Genomic DNA, 26,412 nt, shown 5'->3' with positions numbered 1-26,412 from the left:
TCAATATAAGATAAAGCTTGGTAGAAGCAATAGGAATGTTCTTTACTCTGAGACCATAAAGATCGAAAGGGAGAGTGTTGGGGAGCCTGGATGGCTCAGTTGGTTAAACATATGCCTTTGGTTCAGGTCATGGTCTTGGAGTCCTGAGTTTGAGCCCCACATTAGGCTCCCCGCTCAGGGGGGAACCTGCTTGTGCTGTGTGCATAAATAAATAAAATCTTAAAAAAAAAAAAAATTAGGGAGAGTGTTGTGGGCAAAGGGCAAAATCAGGTGTAAATGCCATATTTAGGAATTGAGTTTTGTATGTTTGTGCTGTCAGATGGGTCCCTATGTGGTTGCCACTTGTGCATCAGGACTTTGAATCAATTCCACATGGACTAATGGGCTTTAGTGAGACGTAGCTACTTGAGTCAGGTCAGCAAGAGAGTAACGGGCCATGGTGGGGCCCTCCTCCAATGGACACATTTGAGATCCAGTTGAGGGAGCCTGACTCACTTTGTTTCTCCCTTCATATGAAAGATCAAGTACAACAAAGCAGCTTTGTCAGACTGGTTGATGGCAGTCTGATTTCGGGGTGACTTAGACTAGCTACTAGTGGTGTCAATGTTTATATTGACAGTAGGCCCAGCAAAACTTGCTGATAGATTAGATGAGGTAAAATGAGGGGGAGAAAGGGCTTCAGGGTTGACTCCTTGGTTTTGTTTTGAGTGGACAGTGTAGCTATTTACTAAGATTGGTTAAGACTAGGGAAGGAACAGGTTCAGATGACACTAAACTTCAAATCACAGTGAGTGGGAAAACAGTAGTTACTGATAAACAAGGTTTGGATAGGGAAATAGAAACAGGAATAAACAGTTTCTGTAACATTGTGTTTGACAAAGAGGGCTATTCTGGAAGTGCTCAGGAAGCAACTGGTATCATTTCAATTCCATAACCTTCAGAAAGGTGAAGTTTGAAGGTAAGTGAAGACTCAGAATGTTCTTGATTCAAGAAGGCAAAATTCAATTTCAATGTGAAGGTCACAACTATAATTAAGTTTCTACAATTATTTCTATTGACAAACTCGGTGCCCAATATAATCACTACTATTGTCTTCTGAATCCGTCCGTTGCAGAGGCATCATCATAGGCTGTTAGCCTGTGTCTGTGAAGGTAGGAAGGTAAGGAGAACACACATAAGTAACCTAGCCAAACTAAGATCTTCTCCGGGACCATTATTCCTTGCTAAAATATATGGGTATATTAACACCATTATTGAGCAGTTACTATGTGCCAAGGACTGCATCAAAGGAAACGTATGCATCATGCCATCTTCACAACAGCCCTGAGGTAGTCAAGTTTGGCAACACAACCAAGTTCACACCATTACTAATCCAATCTACACTGGAATTAGAACCCACACAATTCAACCTCACTTTTTTGAAAAGGTGGCAACTATCTTACTCATCTCGGAGTTCTCCAAAAGTACTGGTCACAATTCCTGGACCATGGGAGATCACCATAGAGTTGAGTTGAGTGAGACTTAATATATGCTCTGTGCTCAATTTCTTCTCAGACCAAGAAAACTATTTCAAAACAAAAGTAAGCAACTACTTATATCTGCCTCTTCCTTGACTGAGGAGTAGGAAGGTTTACACAAAAGCCAACAATCACTAGGAGAGGGATTCAGGTCAGACTCAAGGTGAGGTAATCGAAGTTTCAGAATCTTTCCGTAATAGTATTTTAGTATCAATGTTTTTCTCCATAAATGAATTGGCAAGAATCCACTGACATTTAGGAAAATGTGTAATTTTTAAAAATGCTCCCATTCTACTAATTTTAGCTTTGGGAAAATTCGACCTATTTTAGACCTCTACTTTAGAATATGTTTACTTTGGTGGGGGGGGGGAGAAGAGTTTAAAGCCTTCTAACCGTTTTTCATTACCCTCTCCCATGCCTGTCCTTCGCCTTTCTTCCCTCAGGCACTGCTCCAGCCACTGTGCTTCACTAACTCAGTACCAGGTTTGATTCGTTTAGCTGGAACCAAATCTTCCACTGCCTCAACTTCATCAGATCACATTTTCTTCTGCTATTTTTCACCATTAGAAAAAAAAAAACAAAAACTTTTTGCAGCTCCACTAATCATTTCAAATTATGCAAATAATTACAAAATTTGTAATTTGTGACATCTGGGTGCTTGCTGGTACCAAGCACGATTCTAAGAGCTTTACATGCTTTATACTCAAAACCACAGTCATCATTTTACAGAGGAAGAAACTGAGGCCAAAATGGTTAAAATCATCAACATAGGAGCTTAAAGTGCAAAAATACAAGATTTGCTGGCAATAAATGTCTTTATTATGATTGTTTTAATGGTTAAAATTTTATTTCCTAGGTAAAGTAGTAACAGGATAAAAAAATTACAAAAAAACCCTCCTTAATAATTCATTTGAATTAACTATAAAATTAAAATACCTAATTAACACCTTCTAAAATAACACCTTCTAAAATAAAATATATATGTAATAAAAACCTCAATAATCCAGTTCTCCTCTTATGCAATTACTTACAGACTCTGAACTAAGTTAAAGATTTAGCCAAACAGTAATTAAAATATGCCCTCAAATAATTTTATTCTAAGTATCCTATACTTTGGAGTAGAATTATTCCTTTATTACAATATGTTAATTATATCAATTTTTAGTTACATTTTTTTGGTGTGAACTTAGCCCAATTTAAAATCCTGTGTGCCTGGAAAATACAACTAATTCTTCTTAAAAGCTACTAAGAACTTGTAACAGTTTAATATTTAGATTTACATCTCACCCTATTTATTTTGCAGGTAGAGGATTTAATGATACCCTTTTCTTTTGTGAAGTGGAACTTAACAATGTAAAAGCAATTTCCTTTCTAAACTGTATAGTTTTATTAGTTATCTATATAACAGTCTTATACACTAGTAAGCAAAGCAAGCAACATTACTTTTTTAAATAACATCTTTAATTAAAGTTTTTGCAAAGGTAAAATATTAAACTTAAAATAGGTCTTAGTACATCAAAATACTAAGTTCTCTAATTGTATTCCAAGATGGTCTTTAAAACATAATATCCTGTATATCACAGAAGAGCAACCTTGATCTGCAATTGTACAGAATGAATTTTACAAACATAATAAATATATTTACGCCCTTACACATAACAGTATGTACAACAGCAGTTGACAATAGTAGCTCAGAACAGCGAAAGGATTAGCCCCTCCCCCAAAATTGTAGCCCTGACACATACTGGACCGATTTAAGGAAACTTGACTAAAATAGTAGTTACTAATTCAAAGCAGTTCTTCCCTTAAGAGAAGAAAAACATTTCTCTTGTTCCTCAAAATAATCACAAATATTAAGTTCGGTATGTTCTTCCTTAAATCATAAAAAATGACAAAAGATAGGCTAAGGCAGGTTTAAAAAGGGAATTATAAACTTCAGAATAATTTCCATAGCATAATAGATTAAAATGCAAAACTATTTAATATAAACTCATGAGGAACTATTTAAGCAACTATGTTTTAACCAATGAATTCAAAATCTGAAATAGCTGACTCAGACAGATAGATGGCAAACAGACATGAAATCAAATGAAAATGTACAAAGATGGATCAATAAAATATTCCATTGCACAAAAGTTCAAAAAGTTCAAGATGAAGTAATCTGAAAATATAGGAATTTTCTCAAGTGGAAGAAAATGCTAAGTTATAAAGGGAACTCCCAAGAGGAAATTATGTGTTTTCCTGTACAAGGCATATTTACCTTTTGAAAAGAATGCTGACATTATTGCTATAAGGTAACCAAAAATTACTTAGAGGGAGACAACCCTTTTCTATTCCTCCATAAAAGCCAGAAAAAAAGAAAACCAAATCTTTGATTTTCAATATAGCAAAAGAAAATCTTTATACAAAAGCTATTATATTTTTATGTTCTTGCTAAAACCAAAATCTATTAGAATATGCTCTTCAAGAACATATTTTAATCACTATACACACCACACAGATCCTGATATATTCCTAAGAATAACATCAAGGTGGCTTTGATTTTAAGAGAGGCAACAATATGTGATATGATGACATTTAATTAACAGAAAGAAATGTGAACATTTAAAAAATATAAAAGCCCAATATAAAGATCCCCCTCATATAACAGACATTTTACTCTAGGAACTAATTGCACATTAAAGTTGTTGTAGCCAAATGTGGCTCTCCACAGAAATTAAATGTGCTCTCAGGCAATTCAAATGGTCTGATTATCCAAACGACCACCAAAAAAGAGTACATATACTGAAAGGCACACATTTCCACACTTTACCTAGTAATTTTGTGTAAATTTTCCTTAGCACTGCTAACATTAATCTTTTTTTTTTTTTGTAGTAAAAGGTGCCATCACCATCTGTGCAAATCTCAACAAATTCTCTTCTGAAACCTTTACTTATTTTCATAATACCAAGTCTGAACTATTTTCCCTCTTTGAATAAACATGTTATTTTTATTTTAAAATTCTGAAAGTGGGAATCCTTGCCTTTTTCAAAGGAATGACATTTTATAGAACCTAATGAAATGATTTGTTAAATACAATGTAAAAGCATGATTAAGAATTCAAGTACAGTAAAAGATAAGCAAGTGGCATTCTTATAGCAAGCCACTATAATAAAACCAAAACATTCTATCTGATTAAAAAGGAACACGATGCAGTAATATATTAAGAGCACAATTTGGTATGCAGTGTTGTTTGGACCGGTTTTCAGAATTTTCACAGGTAAAAGAAAAGCATTTGCCAAGTATGCCATAATTAATATGCAATACACAGGTGCAAATACAAATGATTATTTCCTGCTTCAAAATAACCCTAGTGAGTCACTCTGAAAGCAGTGGTTGTTCATGTTTGAAAATAACGTTATAAAAACAGGCCTGTATACAATTCTACTATGAATACAAATGTTTGTCTACATAGAAGGCCCAAAACATGAGCTGTGTATCATATAGTAATTCAAGGTTCAGTAGCAGAAGAACTACAACAAGCCAAAGGGTTTCAATCAACATTGCAGCACTGCTAAACTTTTATAGGTAGTTCAGGTGGTTGACTTCTTCATTGGGTAAATACAAACCTATTAGCAACTAACTGAAGGACAACTGAAAAACAGGACTTCTGTGATTTCACTCCCTCCCTTCTCTTCTCCCAGATTCATTAACAAAAACAAACAAAAAACCTGTGTGTGCTTTGAGTAGTGGGGTAAACAAACAAACCTCCCCTCCAAAAAAACTAAATTAATATAGTAAAAAATAAAACCGTATTACACCAGTTAATGGTATCTAAATAAAACCTAACTACTAGCATGCTAGAAACCATCATTTACACCAAAGTTCAGAACATAAGTTAAAGGGACCAAGTTGCTATGTGGGGTGGGAAGTAGGGAAAAAAAAAAAAATTAGCCTTTTTAAGAAGTTTAAAGATTTCTGTTAAAAAAAAACAACATATAACAGCTCACAGTTTTTCTTTGCAATGTAAAGTGTTTCTGTTATTTCTGGAAATACCAAAGGCAAATAAAAGGAAGACAAAAATGGAAGACTTTAAAAAAAAAAAAAAAGCAATGTACAAGTATCTTAAACACACGTTAATTTTGTCAAGATAGACCATGAAAAAGAATCAGTTATAAGAAAACACAGATGAAGTGTTCCTACAGTTCTCCCAGGCAACTAGTTCATACAGAACACAGCACTGCCATATTGTTCTTTAGAGGCTCTTACAGAATACAGAGCTGTGCATTCTTAATATACATATTACATTTCTATTATTCTTAATATACAAGTCAAATTTCTATGCTTTCTTCTCGATGTGCAAACTGGAGCCCATGCCTACATTACCAATGGCCTGGAAGGGCCACCAAATGAAAGAGAGGTAAATATGTACTTAGTGGCCCACCCCCTTTAACCCCAAAATTTCTCCCTCAAATTACCAAGTTGCAATTAAAAAAATTTGTTCAATTAGAATAGTTTTTAAATTCTTCACTAGTAAACACAAGAAACTTTTATAATTACTAAACTGTTTTAAAAAAAATCCAGGTCCTCACTACCCACTGCTTCAGTCAATGCACAGAATGTTATCTGAATGTCTGTTTAGCTTAAAGATTAAACACATATATAAGCATATACTTCAGCCCAACAGGAAAAAATCTGTATCTATTCTTATGTATGTAATTTCAGCTAGATGGTACCTCTGTGAAATAAAACTGTATTCCTGAGGAGCCATCCTGGGGTTTCTTCATAAGGAATGGGACTAAAAGAAACAAGCATTTTTGGTAAGGAAACCAAAGTTGTCATTTTAATTCTGTTTAACTCAATGAGGCCCAAGTCTTTAAATTAAGTTATATTTAATGAGTACAAAACCTAATTAAAATAAATAACCATTCCTGGGTCAAATTGTCTCCAAACTGTGATTACTGATTACTTCCTTTAACTCTTAAAGAGATGTTTCATAAAGCAGGGAAGAAGAGGTATATATTACTGAGGGAGAATAGCTAGTAAAAATATTTAAGACCTATAATGAGAGTTCTAAGTTGTTTCCTTATACAAGTGATAAAATTCAACACCATAATTCTTACCCTTTTGTAAAAAGATCACACGCAATTTTTACCAAATATAACCACATACGATACGCAGTTTCAGTTCAATCTATCAAAAGGGAATTTTCTTCAGTTCGTTCCAAGTTTCTTCTGATTGAACCCAAGTTGAAGGAAGGAATATAGACAAAGCTTTACATGCTAATTACTGGTGGCAGGTACCTGTATTTAAAATCAACAGTTATGGTTTTCCAAAACCCCAACCTCCCCCACCCCAACAACCCCAGGTGCTACAGTTCCATGGCTTGCCAGTTAGTAGTGTCTATGTTGTCAAGGTCTCTTTGTTCCAGTAGCTTTGATTCTACTGCACTTTTCTGACATGCAGAAGTTAAGTTTTGGTTGGTGTATGTCCCAAGTTTCAAACTGTCCACTTTAATTTTTTTTAAGTTTCTTTGTTTTATTTATAAAAGAAAAGAACCAACTCTTCACCATTCTGCATCTCCAATGGCTTTGGAAAATATATAATCTCTTCCATTAAGATTCATAATGCCATCCTTGAGATGAAATTTCCACTTGTTTTTACTTCTGTGTATCTAAATAAATAAAAAAAAGAATGTAAAAGATACATTCAAAAGACAAAGCAAACAAAAAAACCCATTAATACACCAAAAAAATCTGTCTTATACATTACTACATTTATATTCTTTTAATTGATAATTGACATGTAACATTAGTTATAGCAGCACGATTCAGTATTTATATATATTACAAAATGATCATAAGTCCAGTTAATAACTATCACCATAATACAGTTACAAATTTTTTTCTTGTGATGAGAATTTCCAGTATATAACATGTCATTAACTATAGTCATTATGCTGTGTATCACATCCCTATAACTTATTTTATAACTTCCAAGTTTATACCTTTGACCCCCTTCACACATTTGCCCCAATCTACCCTCTGGACTCTAATAACCACCAATCTGTTCTCTGTGTCTATGAGTTTGGTTTTTGCTTCATTGTTTTTGGTTTTTTTGGCCTGGTTTATTGTAGAATTCACATACAAAAGTAAGGTCGTATGATATTTGTCTTTCTTTCTCCTGTTCCACTTAGAATAATGCCTCAAGGTCCACCCATGTTGTCACAGATGACAAGCTTGCTTTCTTTTTTATGGCTGAATATTACATCATGTGTATATAAATATATATCACATTTTCTTTATCATTCATCCACTAATGGACCTTAGGTTGCCTCCATGTCTTGGCTATGGTAAATAATGCTGCAATGAACATGGGAGGGCAGAAATCTTTCAGAGTTAGTGTTCTCCTTTGAATAACCATTAAGAAAGCAGAATTACTGAATTATATGGTAGTTCTATTTTGGATTTTCAAGGAAACTCCACACAGGTTTCCACAGTGGCTATACAAATTTACATTCCTACCAAAAGTGTCTAAGGGCTTCCACTTCTCTACAACCATATGTAACACTTGTTAACTTCTTATTTTGGGGGGAACAGTCATTCTGACAGGTATGAGCTGATATTTTATTGTGGTTCTAATTTGTATTTTCCTAACAAACAGTAATGTTGAGTACCTTTTCATGTACCTGTTGGCTATTTTATGTCTTCTTTGGAAAATGTTCAGTTCTGCCCATTTTTTAAACTGAATTGCTTATTTGCTATTGTGTTGTATGAGTTCTCCATACATTTTGGCTATTTACTCCTTATCAGATATGTGATTTGCAAATATTTTCTATTCCGTAGGTTGCCTTTTCATTTTCTATTTCCGTAGGTTGATGGTCCCCTTTGCTGCGCAGAAGCTTTATAGTTTAATGTAGTCCTGTTTATTTTTGCTTGTGTTGCCTTTGCTTTTGGTGCCAAATCTAAAAAAATTATGACCAAGACCCATGCCAAGGAGCTTAATCCCTGTTTTCTTCTACTTTTATGGTTTCAGATTTTTTTTTTTTTTAAGGTTTTATTTATTTGACAGAGAAACGAGAGAGGGAACGTAAACTGGGGGGTGGGATAGGGAGAAGGAGGTCCCCCCCGAGCAGGGAGCCCAATGCAGGACTAAATCTCAGGACCCTGGCATCACAACCTGAGCCCAAGGCAGACACCTAACAACTGAGCCACCCGGGAGCCCCATGGTTTCAGATCTTACATTAAAGTCTTTAATCCAGGCGGCACCTGGGTGGCTCAGTGGGTTAAGCCTCTGCCTTCTGCTCAGGTCATGATCCCAGGATCCTGGGATGGAGCCCTGCAGCGGGTTCTCTGCTCAGCAGGAAGCCTGCTTCCCCGCCTCCCCCACTTTGTCTGCCTCTTTGACTACTTGTGATCTCTGTCAAATAAATAAATAAAATCTTTAAAAAAAAAAGTCTTTACTCCATCTTGAGTTGACTTTTGTGTATGTCATAAGATAGTGGTCTAGTTTCATTGCTTTGCATGTGATTGTCCAGTTTTCCCAAAACCACTTATTGAAATGATTGTTGTTTCCATTGTATATTCTTAGCTCCTTTGTTGTAAATCAATTGAATACATATGTCTGGGAACATTTCTGGGTTCTTTTCTGTTCCATGGATCTGCATGTCTGACATTATGCTAATACATACTGTTTTGATTCTTACAGCTTTGTAATGTAGTATAAAATCAGAAAGCATGATGCCTCTCTCTCTTAAGATTGCTTTGGCTATTCAGGGTCTTTTGAATTTTGGAATTATTTGTTCCAGTTCTGTGAAAAATGCCACTGACATTTTGATAGGGATTACACTGAAAATGCTGAATCTGTTTAACACTTTAAGTAGTATGGACACTTTAACAATATTAATTCTTTCAATCAATGAACACAAAATATTTTTCCATTTGTTTCTTCTTCAATTTCCTTCATCAATATCTTAAGTTTTCATTGCACACATGTTTCATCTGCTTGGTTAAATTTATTCCAAGGCATTTTATTCTTTTTGATACAATAAATGGAATTAACTTCCCCTTCTGATTGTTTATCAGCATATAGAAATGCAACATATTTTGTATACTGATTTTGTATCCTCCAATTTTATTGTATTTGTTTATTACTTAACAGTTTTTTGGTAGTCTTCAGGATCTTCTGTATGTAATACTTGGTCTTCCATAAATAGTGACAGTTTTACTTCTTCCTTTATAATTTAATTTGGATGCTTTTTATTTCTTTTTCTTGCATAACTGTTCTGGCTAGAATTTCTAATACCATTACACAATGGAATACTATGCAGCCATCAAAAGAAATGAAATCTTGCCATTTGCGATGACATGGGTGGAACTAGAGGGTATCATGCTTAGCGAAATAAGCGGAGAAAGACAACTATTATATGATCTCCCTGATATGAGGAAGTGGAGATGCTACAGGGGGGGGTTAAGGGGGTAGAAGAATAAATGAAACAAGATAGGATTGGGAGGGAAACAAAGCATAAGTGACTCTTAATCTCACAAAACAAACTGAGGGTTGCTGGGGGAAAAGGGGTTGGGGGAAGGGGGGTAGGGTTATGGACATTGGGGAGGGTATGTGCTATGGTGAGTGCTGTCAAGTATGTAAACCTGGTGATTCACATACCTGTACCCCAGGGGATAAAAATATGTTATATGTTTATAAAAAATAAAAAATTTAATTAAAAAAAAAGAATTTCTAATACCATGTTGAAAATGGCAAGAATAAGCATTCTTGTCTTGTTCCCGATCTCAGAGGAAAAGCTTTCAGCTTTTCTTCTTTGACTGTGTTACTTGTAGCTTTGTCATGTATGTCCTTTATTATGTCGAGGTATATACGTTCCTTCTGATACTTTTTTGAGTTTTTATCATAAACGGATGCTGAATTCTGCCATATGCTTTTTCGGCATCTACTGAGATTATCATAAGGTTTTTATCCTTCATTTTGTTAATGGGGTCAGTTGCCACATTGATTTGTGTATGCTGAATCATCCTTAGATCCCCTGAAACAAATTCCACTTCGTCATGGTCATGGTGTATGATCATCTTAACATATTTATAGCTGAATTCAGTTTGCTAATGTTTTGTTGAGGATTTTGGCAACTGTGTTCATCAGGAATATTGGCCTTCTGATTTTCTTTCCTTGTGGTGTCTTTCTCTGGTTTAGGTGTCAGGTTTAATACTGACCTTATAAAAGGAGTTTAGAAGTATTCCCACCTCTTCTATTTTTTGGAAAAGTTTGAGAAGGACTAGTATTAATTCTTCTTGAAGAATTTCTTCTTTATCCTCTTAGAGTTCACTAAAAACTATCTGGTTTCATGATGGTGTGCTGGAAGGCTTTTATTAGGAATTTATCCATTTCTTCTAGGTTGTCCAATTTCTTGGCGTATAACTGTTCACAGTTGTCTTGTGATTCTTTGTATTTTTGTGATATGTTATAACAACTCCTTTTCACCTGATTTTGAGTCTTAACCTTTTTTTTTCTTGGTGAGTCTAACTAGAGGTATGTCAATTTTCTTTTTCTTTTCAAAGAACCAGCTCTTAGTTTCACTGATCTTCTCTATTATCTTTTTAGTCTCTATTTCATTTATCTTCACTCTGATCTTTATGTCCTCTCTTCTACTAACTTTGAACTTCATTTGTTCTTTTTCTAGTTCTCTGAGATATAAAATTAGGCTGATATTTCTTGTTTCTTGACATAGGCATTTATCTCTATTCCCTCCTAAGAGCGCTTTTACTACATCTTATGAGTTTTGGTATGCTCTATTTCCATTTTCATTTGTCTCAAGATTTGTTTTCCTCTTTTGATTTCTTCTTTCACTCAATGATTGTAGAGTAGCATGCTGTTTAATCTCCAAATATCTGTGAATGTCCCAATTTTTTTCTTGTAATAGATTTCTAGTTTCATACCATTGTGGCTGGCCAAACTGGTGTGACCTTTTTTTTCCCCCCAAGATTGACTGACTGATAGAGAGAGAGAGAGAGAGACAGAGAGAGAGCGCGCGCACGCGCACACACAACCAAGGAGAGCAGCAGGCAGAGGGAGAGAGAGAAGAAGCGGGATCGCCATTTAACAGGGAGCCTGATTCGGGGCTCAATCCTAGGACTTTGGGATCATGACCTGAACCGAAAGGAAGAAACAACCAACTGAGCCACCAAGGTGCCCCCAAACTGGTTTCTTAATAAAGTAAAATCTGAAAAAAACAGGGCGCCTGGGTGGCTCAGTGGGTTAAGCCGCTGCCTTCGGCTCGGGTCATGATCTCAGGGTCCTGGGATCGAGTCCCGTATCGGGCTCTCTGCTCAGCAGGGAGCCTGCTTCCTCCTCTCTCTCTCTCTCTCTGCCTGCCTCTCTGCCTACTTGTGATCTGTGTCTGTCAGATAAATAAATAAAATCTTTAAAAAAAAAATAATCTGAAAAAAACAAAAACAAAAAACACCAAACCACCAGCCTATTCACTCATTAGGTGAGTTTTTAAAGAAATAAATATATCTACAATTAATATTATTTTACAGCTCTTAATACTTGTATTCATTAATAACAAATTTCTCTGCTAAGTATCTTATCTTTGCCAGCTTTATATATACATGTGTCCCTTTTTCCACAGGAAATTTTCTACTAGCAAACTTTTAAAATAGGATAACCTTTGTTTTCTCTGATGCTTCTAGACCACGGTTTTGCCTTTTCTCTGTAACTCCTTTTATATCTACACCATGTAACCTTGGGCTTTTCTTCATTCTTATCTAGACTACTGGGACACTATCCTCAATACTGGAATCATGTTTACAACCATTCTCTTCCTCACACAGAGTAACAATTTCCATATTGCTAACTCTTCTGATACTATGGTCAAACAGTATTAATATCCATACTAATATTAGTATTTCTAACCTCTAATTACTTTATCTCTAATTCTACTTTAGTTGTCTACAGAACATCTGGCAACTGTTTTCTCGATGGCCACCAAATTATCTTCTAGTTTACCACATCAATAGCCTCTTGTTACCTGATTTATTACAGTAACTTTCCAACTCCAGGCTTCACGTTCAACTTTCTTCCAATCTGCTTATAAATACTGGTGCCACAAGCACAGTTCTAACCAATCATCTCCACTTAACTATTTCTATTTCTAAATGACCTGGTAATAACTCACCTTCCAAGCTTATTTCCTACTTCCACATTCCTCAAAGACTGTATTTCAATCAAAAGAAGTATCCCATTTCTACAAATTCAATTCCTACTTCAGGATCCACCTCAAAAACACTGCTGTGTTCTTCTCAAAGCGTTCCTTAATCACATCAGCTAAAAGTAGTCTCCCCTAATAATTTTCAGTGTCATTCCCAAACACATTTCTAGTATCATTTCTAAGTATATACAAATATGAAGAATTTCTTCTATCAAAGTAAAACCGCTTATAGTTTCCTCAAGACCTAACATGGAACATTATATGTGGCAGTATTTAACAAATACATCTGAGGGAATGCTGATCATCTGGTCACTTACAGATTTCAAAAACTATGTCCATCTGCAATTATGCCAAAAGGGTAAGGGCAGTGTTCAAATAGCACCAGATCCTGGGCACTCCCCTCCTTACCTTCATTTATAGTTTTTAGTTGTTTGCAATTCATAGACTGAAGGAGAAAAGGAGTTATAAAAGTTAATCAACTGGGGTGCCTGGGTGGCTCAGTGGGTTAAAGTCTCTGCTTTCGGCTCAAGTCATGATCCCAGGGTCCTGGGATGGAGCCCTGAATCGGGCTCTCTGCTCAGCAGGGAGCCTGCTTCCTCCTCTCTCTCTGTCTGCCTCTGTGCCTACTTGTGATCTCTGTCTGTCAAATAAATAAATAAATCTTAAAAAAAAAAAAAACTTAATCAACTGAAATGACCTTTCTTCCCTTTCCCGATAAATCCCTTGCATCATTCAATTTTCAGCTTAAGCTCCCTATTTTCCAAGAAGGACCCATGGTTCTCCCTCTTCTCTGATCTAAAGGGACTTCAAAATCAAGCAGCTTTTATTTTCAAAAAAAGATAATCATAGCTTAGAGAGGTTCAATGAACTGACCAGGAATATTTTGCTAGTAAGTAAGTGGCAAACATGATTCTCAAACACAAGACACTTTTGACTAAATCAGGCCATTTCATATAAAAATCCAAAAATGCTCACTATGATAGATATTGTCTGAACATCCTTGCATAAAATTCCATGGTCTACCCTCCCAATACAAACATCTCCATGGCATATTCTTGGCAAGCTGTCATTCAATTTCTGCTTCAGTATGATTAGACACGGGGGACAAAGAATTGCAAATTAAGTTATTCCACTCTGGGCCTATTCTAAGTCTTTCATACTTTACCCCTTATTGAAATCTGCTTCCTCCAAGCTTCCACTCACTGATCCTAGCTCTATCTTCTGGGCTTAATTTAAAAAAAAAAAAAGAAGAAGAAGAAGAAAGGAAGAAAATCATACACTTAATGTATTTGAAAACTACTCCCAAACTTTTCCTCTACATCACTGAATTAAGCTATATACACATTTAATATTTATCACATTTGTCTTTTTATTACAAGAAAATAGAGCAAAATAAAGTTAAAATAGCAGTTACGGCAGAAACTCTCATGTTAAGTGGTCTTGTATTTCTGGTCTAAGAATACACTATGTAGATAAGATGTTAAACCTAACATCTTAAGATGAATGATTTGAATATCCAACAGATGAATGATTTGAATATTTAAATCCAATGATTTGAATATCTGTTGGATATTCAAGTCTGAGACTTATCATGCTCAGAACTAATCACTCTCCTCACCCAAACATGCTCCATCTTCAGTCTTTCCCATCTGAGTTGATGGCATCTCCATTCTTCCTCCTGGTTCCTCATCAAAAAATCCTGGAATCATTCTTGATTCCTCTTTTTCTTTTCTACCACTTATCAAGAAGAGTCAGAAAATCCTGCTCACTCTTCCTTCAAAACACATCCAAGATTCAGCGCTTCTCACCACTTTGAGTACTATCCCCCTAGCCTAAGTCACCATTATCTCTCATTTGGACTACCACAGTATCTTAGTCTTCTTGTCTCAACTCTGCTTCCTCGGCACAGTCCACTCTCACCAAAGTAGGCAAGGTAATCTTTTTAGAATTAAAATGTAAGTGACACTACATCTATTTGAAACCCTCCAATTTGCTCATAAGAGGCCATGTCCTCACAAACTTTCATACACCTGCCCCACTTACCTCTGACTTAATCTACTAACTATACCCCTTCCCCTGCAACCCCAGTCCAACCACTCTCACCTCCATGCCACTGCTCACACACAACAGCTAGGCTTTGTTACCAGATAATGACAAGGCTAACTCTCCTCAAGGCTTTGTTCAAATGTCATCCATTCAAAAGATTTAACAAGACTAACCTTCTAACCTTTTAAAAACTCTAACCTGAATCCTTTCCTACCAATTATCAGCTTCTAACATACCACAATTATTTATTTATTACATTTTAGCATCCATCTCCCTTAACTAAACTTCCCAATGGCAAGGATTGCTTTAATTTGTTTACTAGTGTTTCTCAACCTCCTAGCACAGCATCCTGGTACACCAAAGACATTCTATTTATTGAATGAAAAGACTTCCGTCTCCTTTTTTTCTCTGACTCTCTAGGAAGAAAGTAGGAACTATCCAAAAGTGGGCAAATTTATTTCCAGCATGAACTGAGTGACTGCAACTTGAAAGACAACAGGATTATATAAGCAAAAAAGTGATGAGAAGCCAGGAAAAAGAAATTCCCCAGACAAGTAAAGACACTGATCACATTCTTCTGTATTGACAACTTGCTAAAAGCAACAAGCTAAAAGCTTCAGGATCAAACAGTCTGTATACTCAGCACTTCAAAAGAAAAGGCCCTTAAATTTCCTAATGACAAACATATTAAGTAAAATTGCCAATAAATAAGACTGAAGCCTCAACACCTGATGCCATCAGTACTTATCTATCATAATAAGGGAGAACTCTGCTTTATTATTAGGTTTAACTATAATTTTTATTTGATTGGCAACATAAACTTCATTATTCTTTCTATAAGTTTCTAAAATTGACTCGTTGAAATTCTAAAGTTTAGTCTTCAAAAATAAAATCCTAAAATTCAAGTTGGCTCAAACCACTTCCAACCCCATTTTAATCATTCATAGAACACTAGCATTCTTTATTATTGACTAAAACATCAGGCCAAGCCCTCAAGAACTCATTTGATTCTAAAAATTAGATCTTTGTAAACTTTAAAATTGTTTATTGCTCAACACACTACTTAAAGCTATTTTCAATTTCTGTCTCAAACATTAAATTGTCTCTAGGAGCAAAACCAACTAATTTTAACATTTAAAATATTGTATGTACAATTTGTACCAGAGAATACAACCATTCTTACATTATGAAAATACTTAGAAGTATATTCTTCAGTCTAGCTAAGGTAAAGGACTCTACTGCCTGATAAATCTGACATCTTCTCATCATGAAACTGTGTTCTAATTTGGTTACATGAGGTCTCTTTGAGATTTCCTGACAATATAAGGTATTTTCCTAACTATTTTAACACTAATACTCTTCCACTACACAATAACAAAAAATTACATTTATTGGGGAGCCTGGGTGGCTCAGTGGGTTAAAGCCTCTGTCTTCAGCTCAAGTCCTGATCCCAGGGTCCTGGGATCGAGCCCCGCATTGGGCTCTCTACTCAGCAGGGAGCCTGCTTCCCCATTTCTCTCTCTGCCTGCCTCTGCCTACTTGTGATCTCTGTCAAATAAATAAAAATCTTAAAAAAAAAATTACATTTATTATAATGTCCCTGGTGTAATTAAGAATGCTCACCCAAAAGTCACACAGTACAAAAGCAAATGCCCTGATAATTCTGTTTATGAATGACTTCACTGCTTTATTCTGTAATCTCACTGCAAGTAACTGGCTTTATTTCTCCTTTTCATTTCAAAATGATAAAACTGTTTTGACATTTCCCTCCATATATGTTTCCAGTAAGTATGGCTATTCATATGCAGTAAGGATGACTACTTATAAGATTCATTTCTATAAAAGCAACACAAATGTAAAATTTTCATTACTTATAAAGGAAACTCATGCAAGGCACAATTTTGCATGATCATGACTACAGCTCCAGTGCCTGGCGTATGCAGACACTTAGTAAGTATTTGTTTAGTGAATGAGTATGCTTATAAACAAAAGCCCAATTGCTTCTATTAAGGTTTTCCTCATTTGGTAAAAACCACTGTTGAAATTAAATTATAAATGCAATATAATTTGTGGACTTATTAGAAATTTCATGAGCATAGATCATTTTATTCCGAATTAATGTTTCAATAATTAACAAAATTTCAACAATAATGCTAATAACTGTAACAAAAAAACGCTTGGCAAGTAGCAACCTTTTGAAGAATTAGGAAAACAAGAATTCAACAGTTAATTCTCACAGATCTAGTTTAAAAATACCTGAGGCTATAAAAAATACAGCAAAGCTAAACAATTTTAAAAATGATTTTTAGTAAAAACATATTTGTTAGTTAGCAGTCCTGTTTACTGCCCTAGTTTTTTCCTTAGTAATAAAAAAGTGACAGGATTCAATTAAAGCCGTTTAGTTTGGAGGCAGTTGAAACTAAAGGAAAAACTGGTGGGGCGCCTGGGTGGCTCAGTGGGTTAAGCCGCTGCCTTCGGCTCAGGTCATGATCTCAGGGTCCTGGGATCGAGTCCCGCATCGGGCTCTCTGCTCGGCAGGGAGCCTGCTTCCCTCTCTCTCTGCCTGCCTCTCCATCTACTTGTGATTTCTCTCTGTCAAATAAATAAATAAAATCTTTAAAAAAATAAAAAATAAAAAATAAAGGAAAAACTGGTTACTCTACTGGGTTATTAATGTTAAAGGACAACCCTAAAGTGACTGTTAACTTTGCTAGCGAGTTAGGAGATGGTATAAATTCAAAGAAGCCTACTTCTCCTCACGATGTCATTCTTAACATTTTTTCCAAATGTAAAGCCACATAATTTCTCATTTTATTAAAATAATCTACTAAATTTTAACAATGTCTACATTCACCCTGTTTATACTGAATGTAAGAGGCATCTGTTAACTGCCCAAATTTTTGAACAAGGTAGAGAAGATACTGAGGGAAGAAATTACAACGGAAAAAATGTCAGTAACTTGATATAATCCTTACCTTATCATATTGGCATACAACAACATTTTCTGTATCAAAGAGCTCCTGTCCTTCCTCATCACTCACATCATCTTCACTGTTGAGGGGCTCCTACAAATAAGAAATAAAGAGTATTTATTTATACTTCATGTATTATTAGAAAAAGGCCCTTCTAATATTCAAGGAAAATATAATGACCTTGATGTTCTTGGAGAATGAAGGTTCAGACAGAAGCATATACATACATATATTTATATCAAACTTACTATTAATCAGCTGTGTTAAGATTTTGCCGATTTTACTGAAATTCCAACAAGAAATCAAAAATAAAAAGTTAAGCTACATTAATGTTAAAGTCTGAAAAGATGTTTATCTCCTTCATTCTTTCAGAATAGCACAAGACTACTCTGTTTAAGAGACCTAGAAGGGGACCTAAGAAAATGTGAAGGTTTAATGAGATAATGGTACTATGTACCAACAGCAGCAGCAGAGCAAAAGGGAAAACAGTGGTAAAGTTGGAGGGGGGGGAAAAGGATTATAAAAGAGGCTAGGAATCTGGCTTTTCTCTATGTGGAGAACTAAGACTCTATTTATAATATTAGCATGTCTACCGTTATGATGGTGATTGTGGGAGGCTTATAGTCTAACTAAGGCATTTAGATTAAAAGGATACATGTCGGAGGGGTAAAATGGAAGGGGGTCTCAATCCCAAAAAGAATTAAAGGCCAAGACCTACTAAAGCATAAAATGACCAACTATGTTAAATCTGACCTCAGTTATTTGAGAAGACCAAAGATGTAACTCAGATTTCTAGTTAACAGAAAAAGAGAGTAAGACAAAATGAAAAAAGAGAAAATGTAAAGGAAAATAATCAAGTAGATATTAAGTCTAGGCTTATACCTCACACACATGTATATTTAATTTAAAATAGGTATCACCAATGTAAATATAAAAACAATTTATTGAAGCAAAATTCACATAACATAAAATTCACCATGTTTTCCATTTTAGAGCATACAACCAGTTATACTTGGTACATAATGTAATTATCATCACTATCTAATTCCAGAACGTTATCTCCTTTACCATTAAGCAGTTGCTCAACCCCCATCCCCACCTCTCCCCAGCCCCCCACTAATCTGCTTTCCATCACTATATATTTACCTCTGGCTAGTTCATATAAATGCAAACATACAATATACACATATAACAACATGAGGTATGTATGGTTTCTTTAATTTATAATGTGTGAGGTTCATCCATGTTGTAGCATAAACTGGTACTTTGTTCCTTTTCACAGCTAAATAATACTCCATTAAAAATCACATTTTAATTTATCCATCCATCAACTGATAGACATTTGGGTTATTTACATCTTTTGGATTTTGTAAGCAATTTTGAACATTCATGTACAAGCTTTTGTTTGAATAACAGTTTTCAATTCTCTTATACATATACTTAGGAGAATTGCTGGGTCATATGATAATTTTACACTTAACATTTTGAGGAAACGCCAAACCATTTTCCACAACAGCTACACTATTTTCCATTTCCACCAGCAATGCAAAAGAGTCCCAATTTCTCCACATGCTCACCAACATCTGTTTCTTTTTTTTATCTCTTTTGATTACAGCCATCCTGGTAAATGTGAAGTGGTATCTCTTTGTGGCTTTGATATATGCATTCCTGTAATAACTAATGATGCTGAACATCCATTCACATGCTTATTGTCTACCTGTATATTCTCCTTGGATTAATGTCTATTAAAGTCCTTTACCCACTTTGGAATAGAGTTATTGTTGAATTTAAAAGTTTTCTAGTCTGGATATTGAGCCCATGTTAGATAGAGGATTTGAAATATTTTCTATTTTATAGTCTGTCTTTTAACTTTCTGCATATTGTCCTTGAATATACAAAAGCTTTTAATCTACTAAGTCTGTTGTTTTTTTAATCACCTGTGCTTTGGTGTCATATTTAAGAAACTATTTCCAAACCCAGTGTTATGAAGCTTCTACCCTATTTTCTTCTAAGAATTTTATAGTTTTAGGTCTTTAAGATCTTTGATCCATTTTGAGTTAATTCTGTGTAAGGTGTAAGGCAGGGGTCTAATTTCACTGTTTTGCATGTGGATATTCAGTTGTCCAAGCTACGTTTATTTAATAAGATCATTCTTTTCCTATTGAATAGTCTTAACCCATGTAAAGATTTTTTTAAGATGATAGCATACATAGCAGTATTCCACATTAAAAAAGACACAACTTCTAAAGCTTAGGGATCCAAAAATTTGAAATGAAAAGAGCTATTATAACAGAAATAAAGTTGGTATGATTCCACTAATATAACACAAAACAAACTATATGGGCAAAAAAAGAGAAATTACTAGAGATAAATAGCATATAATCATAAATGGCTCAATTCACTGCAAAGTGTTTAAGTTTAAGCTAATATGCATCCACTTTGAGGTTCAAAATATAAAAAGCATAATGACCACAAAACAAAGAAATACACCATCATAGTAGGAGATGTGAACATATCTCCCTCACTAATCGATAATGGTGTAAGCACACAAAAAATATCAGTAAGGGTATAGATTATCCAAAGAATCTAATTCTAGTAATACATATAGAAGACAACCAACAGCTACAGAAAAGGTCTTTTTCAAATATACAGGAAGCATATGCAAACACTGACCACATAAAGCAAGTTCTAATCAATTTCAAAGGATGCATACGTTAGTTACACAGATCATAACTCTACAAACAAAAGTTAACTCAGAATAAGAATGAACTACAAAAAAATATACTAAAGCTAAAAGTTGATTCTTAAAAAGCATTAATAATCAACATAACCTCTGCCTAGACTGAACAAAAGAAGAGCAGGATGGCACAAGATCAGAAATGAGAATATAAAAATGAAAACGACTACAAAGGATTCTGGTACCAAAACATAATTATCATTAACTTTATGCTAACTTAAAAATTTGCAGACATAGCTCCAGAAAAATATAACTTATCCAAACTGTCTCAAAAAGAAACAATACCTGAATACAGTAAGGACATTACTAGAATCAAATAATTTTAGCAGTATGCTTTAACCAATATTCACAGAATTAAGTACATCTTTTAAAAAAAAGAAATCCAAGTGTGACAGAACACTCACCAGAACTCATTTTATAATGCTATCACAAACCTGAAAACCTAGCAAGAAGAGTATGAGAACAGAGAATCATAAACAGTACAGGAATGTCCATGAAAAAGTCCTGAACAAAGTGAATTCAGCAATTCATAAAAAGGGTAAGAATAACCAAGTTGTGCTATCCAACGAATACAAAACTGGTTATAAGTAGAAAACCAATTAGTGCAACTAGTTATTAGATAACAGATTAAGGATAAGAAATTGTATGATTAACAATTGCAGAAAAACTATTTAACAAAATTCAACATTCACTTAGAATTTAAAAAAGCAAAGCTCTTAGTTAATGTGAATAGAAGATAAAAGATGTCCATAAAAAGCCTATAATAAACATTATACTTAATAGTGAACCACAGAAAGGGTTTCTTTTAAAATTAAGAACAAGATAAGGCTGCCTGCTATTTCTAATCAATATTGTGCTAGAGGGCTAAGCCAATGAGGCAAGAAAAACTGCCATTTTTAATTATTTGATTGTCTACAGAGAAAATATGAAAGAATCAAATATGCTAAATCTCATTAGTAATCAAATTAAAACTAAAAGGAAACACATTTTCTACATATTAGACTGGCAAAAATTAAGAAGCGTGACAATATCAAGTATCGGTGAAGACATATTAGTATAATTTGGCATTTTATTGTAAAGTTAAAAACATGCATGCCTTAGAATCCAGTAATTCAATGGTTAGGTGTAACACTTAAAAAAAAGTCATGACTTCAAAATATTTTATAACTTTAAGAGGAAACAAATAGAAACAACCCTAATGCCCATCACATCAGAAAAGAAATGGACAAATCAACTATGGTATATTCAATAGTGAAAATAATTACCAGTATATACAACAACTTAGATGAACCTCAGAAATAACACCCTGAGGGGGGGGGAGCAATCAACTTGTAGAAGAATAGACAGAATTACTCCATTTATGTTATAAATGGGCATTCAAAACTAAACACTATGCTCTTTAGGAATATTAATAGATGGTAAACAAAAAAAAGTTAATGATAAAAATCCATGAGCCTGGTTACTCTGATAACAGAAAGAAGAGGATGGAGGTTAGAGAGAGGTACTCAGGACACTTTAATAATGGATATATATTTTTTAAAGATTGATTGATTGATTGATTGATTGATTTAGCACTGGTGAGCAGGCGGAAGGGGCAGAGGGAGATGGAGAGAGAGAGAATCTCAAGCAGACTGTGCTGAGCGTGGAGCTTGATGTAGGGCATGACCCTGAGATCATGACCTGAGCTGAAATCAAGAGTAGGACCTTAACTGACTAAGCCATTAAATGTATTTTAAACTAAATGTGGACATAAGGGTATTTTTATGTTAAAATATTTTTTACTCATTGGTATCTATTCAACATTTAATATTTTTTAAAAAAACATTAGATATAAAGAATTTTGTCCTAAAATAAAACTACATCTTAAGTTGCAGAAAGCAATGAACAATGAAAACTGTGGTTAAGACAAATATCTTGAACACAAGTAACCAAGCAGGAACACTGTGGACAACAAAGATATATTTATAAGCTTCTAGAAATATGTAACTAAAGATGAGTAACAATGGTTTATTTAACTCACAGATAGACACTAGGAGTAGGTAAAGTGATGTACAGAACTAGTATAGAATACAGACCAAAAGGAAGTTATGAATAAGTCTGTGACATTCAGTTTTTTCTTCAAGTCTCCTCACTTCCCAGATGTGCCATACCTTTTTAATTATTGAAGCAGAAGATTAAGCTCATTTTATCTGCTCTGCCAAGGTCTTATGTTTCAATCACATCATGAATGCATAAGCCAGAAAATTACAATTACTTACACTCTTCTCTCCACCCCCTTTATAAATACAACTCAGTATGATATATTTATATTTTATTACTGGCTATAAGAAACAGTATTTTATGATGATAAATACAACCAGAACCACCTAAAAACCTTATTAGGTTAGAACAATCTAACTTTATATTTAAAATCCTATTTATATAACACCTTAATTAGTCTCTGAAAAAATAGGATATAATTCATCAGTTTGGCACCAAGTAAAAGAAATGATTGAGTAGTTTCTCATTTCAAGTCTTTTACTATAAACTTACTTCTTCTACCTGCCCATCCTCAGCTCCATCTTTCTCTTTGTCTTCCTCCTCATCATCATCATAGTCTTCTTCTTCATCTTCATCTTCTTCAGATGATGTATCCCCAGTGCCATCAACCTGTAACACCAATGGGGCTTGTGCTTGTGCAGGCTGGGCCTGTGGTTGCTGTTGGCCAGTTGCAGTTATCTGTGCTTGTGCCGGTGTAGGTGCAGCCACTGTTGTAGGTATAACTTGAGTCTTATTTCCTGTAAATAAGATTTGTTGTGGCTGAATGATGACACCTGTCTGTGGTGAAATCCCTCCAGGAAGAGGGGCCAGTACCTAAGGCAAAAGAAAACCATAGTAAAACTAGTAAGAGGACCAAGTAGCTCAGTTTCATTTTGTGGCACACAGAACTAGGCATAAATGCTAAAGAATCATCCAAAATGGCCTTATCTCATACAGTTAAAACCAAGCACAAAAGGGAGTTAAACGAGTATAATGATCCCACTTCCACTTTACCATTCAAAATTCTGAAGGAAAAAAGATTTTCTGAAAATAAGTATTTATTGAGCACTGGCTATATACCTGGCAAATTCCAAGCCAACAGTTACACATATGATTAATTTATTTCTTTGATGTATGGACAAGTTTAGTAACTTGCCAAGTTCATAGTCACCGAGACACAAAATTTTAACCCAAGTTTTCTGATTCTGCGCTAATTATTATGTTACACTGCCTCCCTGTGGAGAACACTGCACTGAAAATGTGGTCCTAGGCCCCAGTTTTGTCTAGGATCCCAGGTCAAGATATAGCAAAGGCATGTCATTTAACCTCCTCTGGCTTTTGTCACTTCACTGTTAAATTAGGATCAATGGTTCTCAACCCTGGCTACAAATTACAACCACCTGGTAGCTTAAAAATACTGAACTTGGGCCCCACTCCAACTATTCTGATTTAATTGCTATGAAATGAAATCTAATCATTCAAAGCTCTCCAACTGATTCTAACTATACAACCACACCAGATCAGATGATTTCTAAAGTTCCTTTTTGCTTCTGCATCTAGAATTCTAAAGTAAACTATAACTCAAAAAGAACACATTAACAAATATTAACTGTATCTTTTACAATAAATATAATCATAGGTATTAACAAATTAATAAATTAATCATTAGTGATAAATAAAAAACAGTAAATGGCAATTACTTGCCTTTAGGTTCAAGGAGTGCAAAATAAGACAGTATTTCCCTCAAGAAGTTTACAGATTAATGGTGCAATAGACAAAGCAGTAATACAACTCAAAAGGTAGAAGGTATAACAGAAACATGATATGGTATTATGAGAACACAGGAGACTGGACTAAATTCAGCTTGAGGGCTAAGGTATGGGCATAAAGCCTTCTTAATAGGTAATACTTGAGTTCTTTTGTGCTTGGAAGATTAGCCAGGCTTTTCCATTTGATTGCTTTGTCTGATGCAGAGAGTAAAGGGAGTTGCTAGAAGGAAGGTCAAAGGGCTTTCTAAGTAAAATAACATCAAGTGAAAATCTGGAAAGCTGTAAATCGGCTAGATTAATGCTTCTCTGATCTTACTACTATCATCACACTATAATATGGACATTATGTTTTCATGTGTCTCTTTTTTAAAGTACCTAAATTCTTTAAGAAAATAAATTATTTCTCTTTCCTCTTTGTCCTCATAGTACAAGAGTTTAACACCCAGCACAGAAGTAGATACAAAGATTTAACTTTGATCTAAACAGCAGCTGAAGAAGATAACTGGAAGCATGGCAAGAAATAAACCTGAAGAAATCAATAAAATCAGATCCATAAATAAACAAAGATCCTATGAATCATGCTGAGTTTTAGACTTGGAAAAAGCCTAAGAGAAATTTTCAAAATGAGAACTAGAAAATACAGAGTATCAAGTTAGGAAGGAAGCTTAAGAGTCAGGGAAATCAATTAAGAGGATAATATGCACACGCACACACAAACATTACATATAGTATATATACTACTGGGGGAATAAGAAAAGTATTTTAAGTGGGAAATTATGAAAGCTTGAACTAAGAACATGATGAGAGAGACCGAGAAAAGAAAACTAGTTTCAAACATCAAGGGACTGCAAATATGTTAAAACTGCAGTGTGAAAAAAAGGAATATTAAGAATTGGTAGGACTGGGCGCCTGGGTGGCTCAGTGGGTTAAGCCGCTGCCTTCGGCTCAGGTCATGATCTCAGAGTCCTGGGATCGAGTCCCGCATCGGGCTCTCTGCTCAGCAGGGAGCCTGCTTCCCCCTCTCTCTCTGCCTGCCTCTCCATCTACTTGTGATTTCTCTCTGTCAAATAAATAAATAAAATCTTAAAAAAAAAAAAAAAAAAGAATTGGTAGGACTTCATGATACTTTGCACATTAAAAACGCATAAGTTTCATGAAACTGGATTCATGTCTGCCTTGCTCACTCCTAAATCTCCAATCCCTTGCAAAGACTCTGATACACAGCCACATAGTAAATGCTTGTTGAATGAATGCTAGATAACTTAGAGGCTTAGGAGGCTGGATGGAGGGTGGTATCACTGATAAAAAAGCATGTCCCGGGGAATGATGAAAGATAAGCAGGGGTAACAACAATTTAGTCTTAAGTATATTGAATGTAAGTTAAGCTGTGAGGTATATAGGAGGAATTTGCAATGACAGGACATACAGCGTTGGGAGAATAGTCTAAGAATTCGTATAGATAAAGCCATGGGAAAGGGAAAGAGAACCACCAGAATTCATACAGAAGAAAAAAGAGCCACATCGTAATCACAACTTACTATTCTATTACCTGTTGTATAACAGGAGCTTGTACTCCACCAGGCTGCATTTGTGGTATAACTTGTTGTTGGAGAACCACTGACTGCTGAGGCTGAAAGATATACTGGGCACCATTGGCTGCTCTTACTACTTGAAGAAGCTGGCCTAAAGCAGAAGGTAAGTATTACAAGTTATCATTTTAGCAGTGACCATCTGAAAACAAATGAATTCATAAAGAATGTCAAAATGCCATAGAAATGGCTGGGCAAGAAGTCTAACAACTAAGGGCTGCCATACACAGTAAACTATAATCCTCACCTTCTCTAGGTTCCCTCCATGTTCAAGTATGCTGCTTAAAATCTTTTTCCTTACTTACCATCCTTATAAAACTCTTTTCCAATAAAGTTTTAACAGATTATGGAAGTTGATTAGAAGTTTAAATTATCTTTACTAACATGTTAGGAGTCGTGTAAAAGCAGTAAGATCAGATGTTTCAAGGGCTATTTCTTTTTAAAGCTCTAAAGACATGAAAGTATAATAGTTCATTAACATCTTGAGCCAAAGCATCAGGATTGTGATCTCTGTCAAATAAATAAATAAAATCTTAAAAAAAAAAAAAAAAAAAAGCTCA

General features: G+C 34.8%; 1 protein-coding gene across 2 annotated transcripts in view; it reads right to left on the bottom strand.

Moving 5' to 3' along the window:
* Positions 1–2,956: 2,956 nt before the first annotated feature.
* Positions 2,957–26,412, bottom strand: part of GTF2A1 (general transcription factor IIA subunit 1) — a 43,617-nt gene continuing 20,161 nt past the window's right edge. For both annotated transcript variants that reach the window (XM_004739123.3, XM_045071687.1), the window contains exons 6-9: positions 25,813–25,946; positions 23,008–23,328; positions 17,742–17,831; positions 2,957–7,170 (exon numbers count right to left, since the gene is read on the bottom strand). In XM_004739123.3, the coding sequence (XP_004739180.1) occupies positions 7,063–7,170; positions 17,742–17,831; positions 23,008–23,328; positions 25,813–25,946 (653 nt within the window). In that variant the 3' untranslated portion in view covers positions 2,957–7,062. The remainder of the gene's footprint in view (positions 7,171–17,741; positions 17,832–23,007; positions 23,329–25,812; positions 25,947–26,412) is intronic.

The sequence above is a fragment of the Mustela putorius genome, unplaced genomic scaffold (genome assembly GCF_011764305.1).
Source record: "Mustela putorius furo isolate JIRA1106 unplaced genomic scaffold, ASM1176430v1.1 tig00000129_pilon_pilon_pilon, whole genome shotgun sequence".
Taxonomy (NCBI): Eukaryota; Metazoa; Chordata; class Mammalia; order Carnivora; family Mustelidae; genus Mustela; species Mustela putorius.
This window is presented reverse-complemented; position numbering and strand designations above follow the sequence as displayed.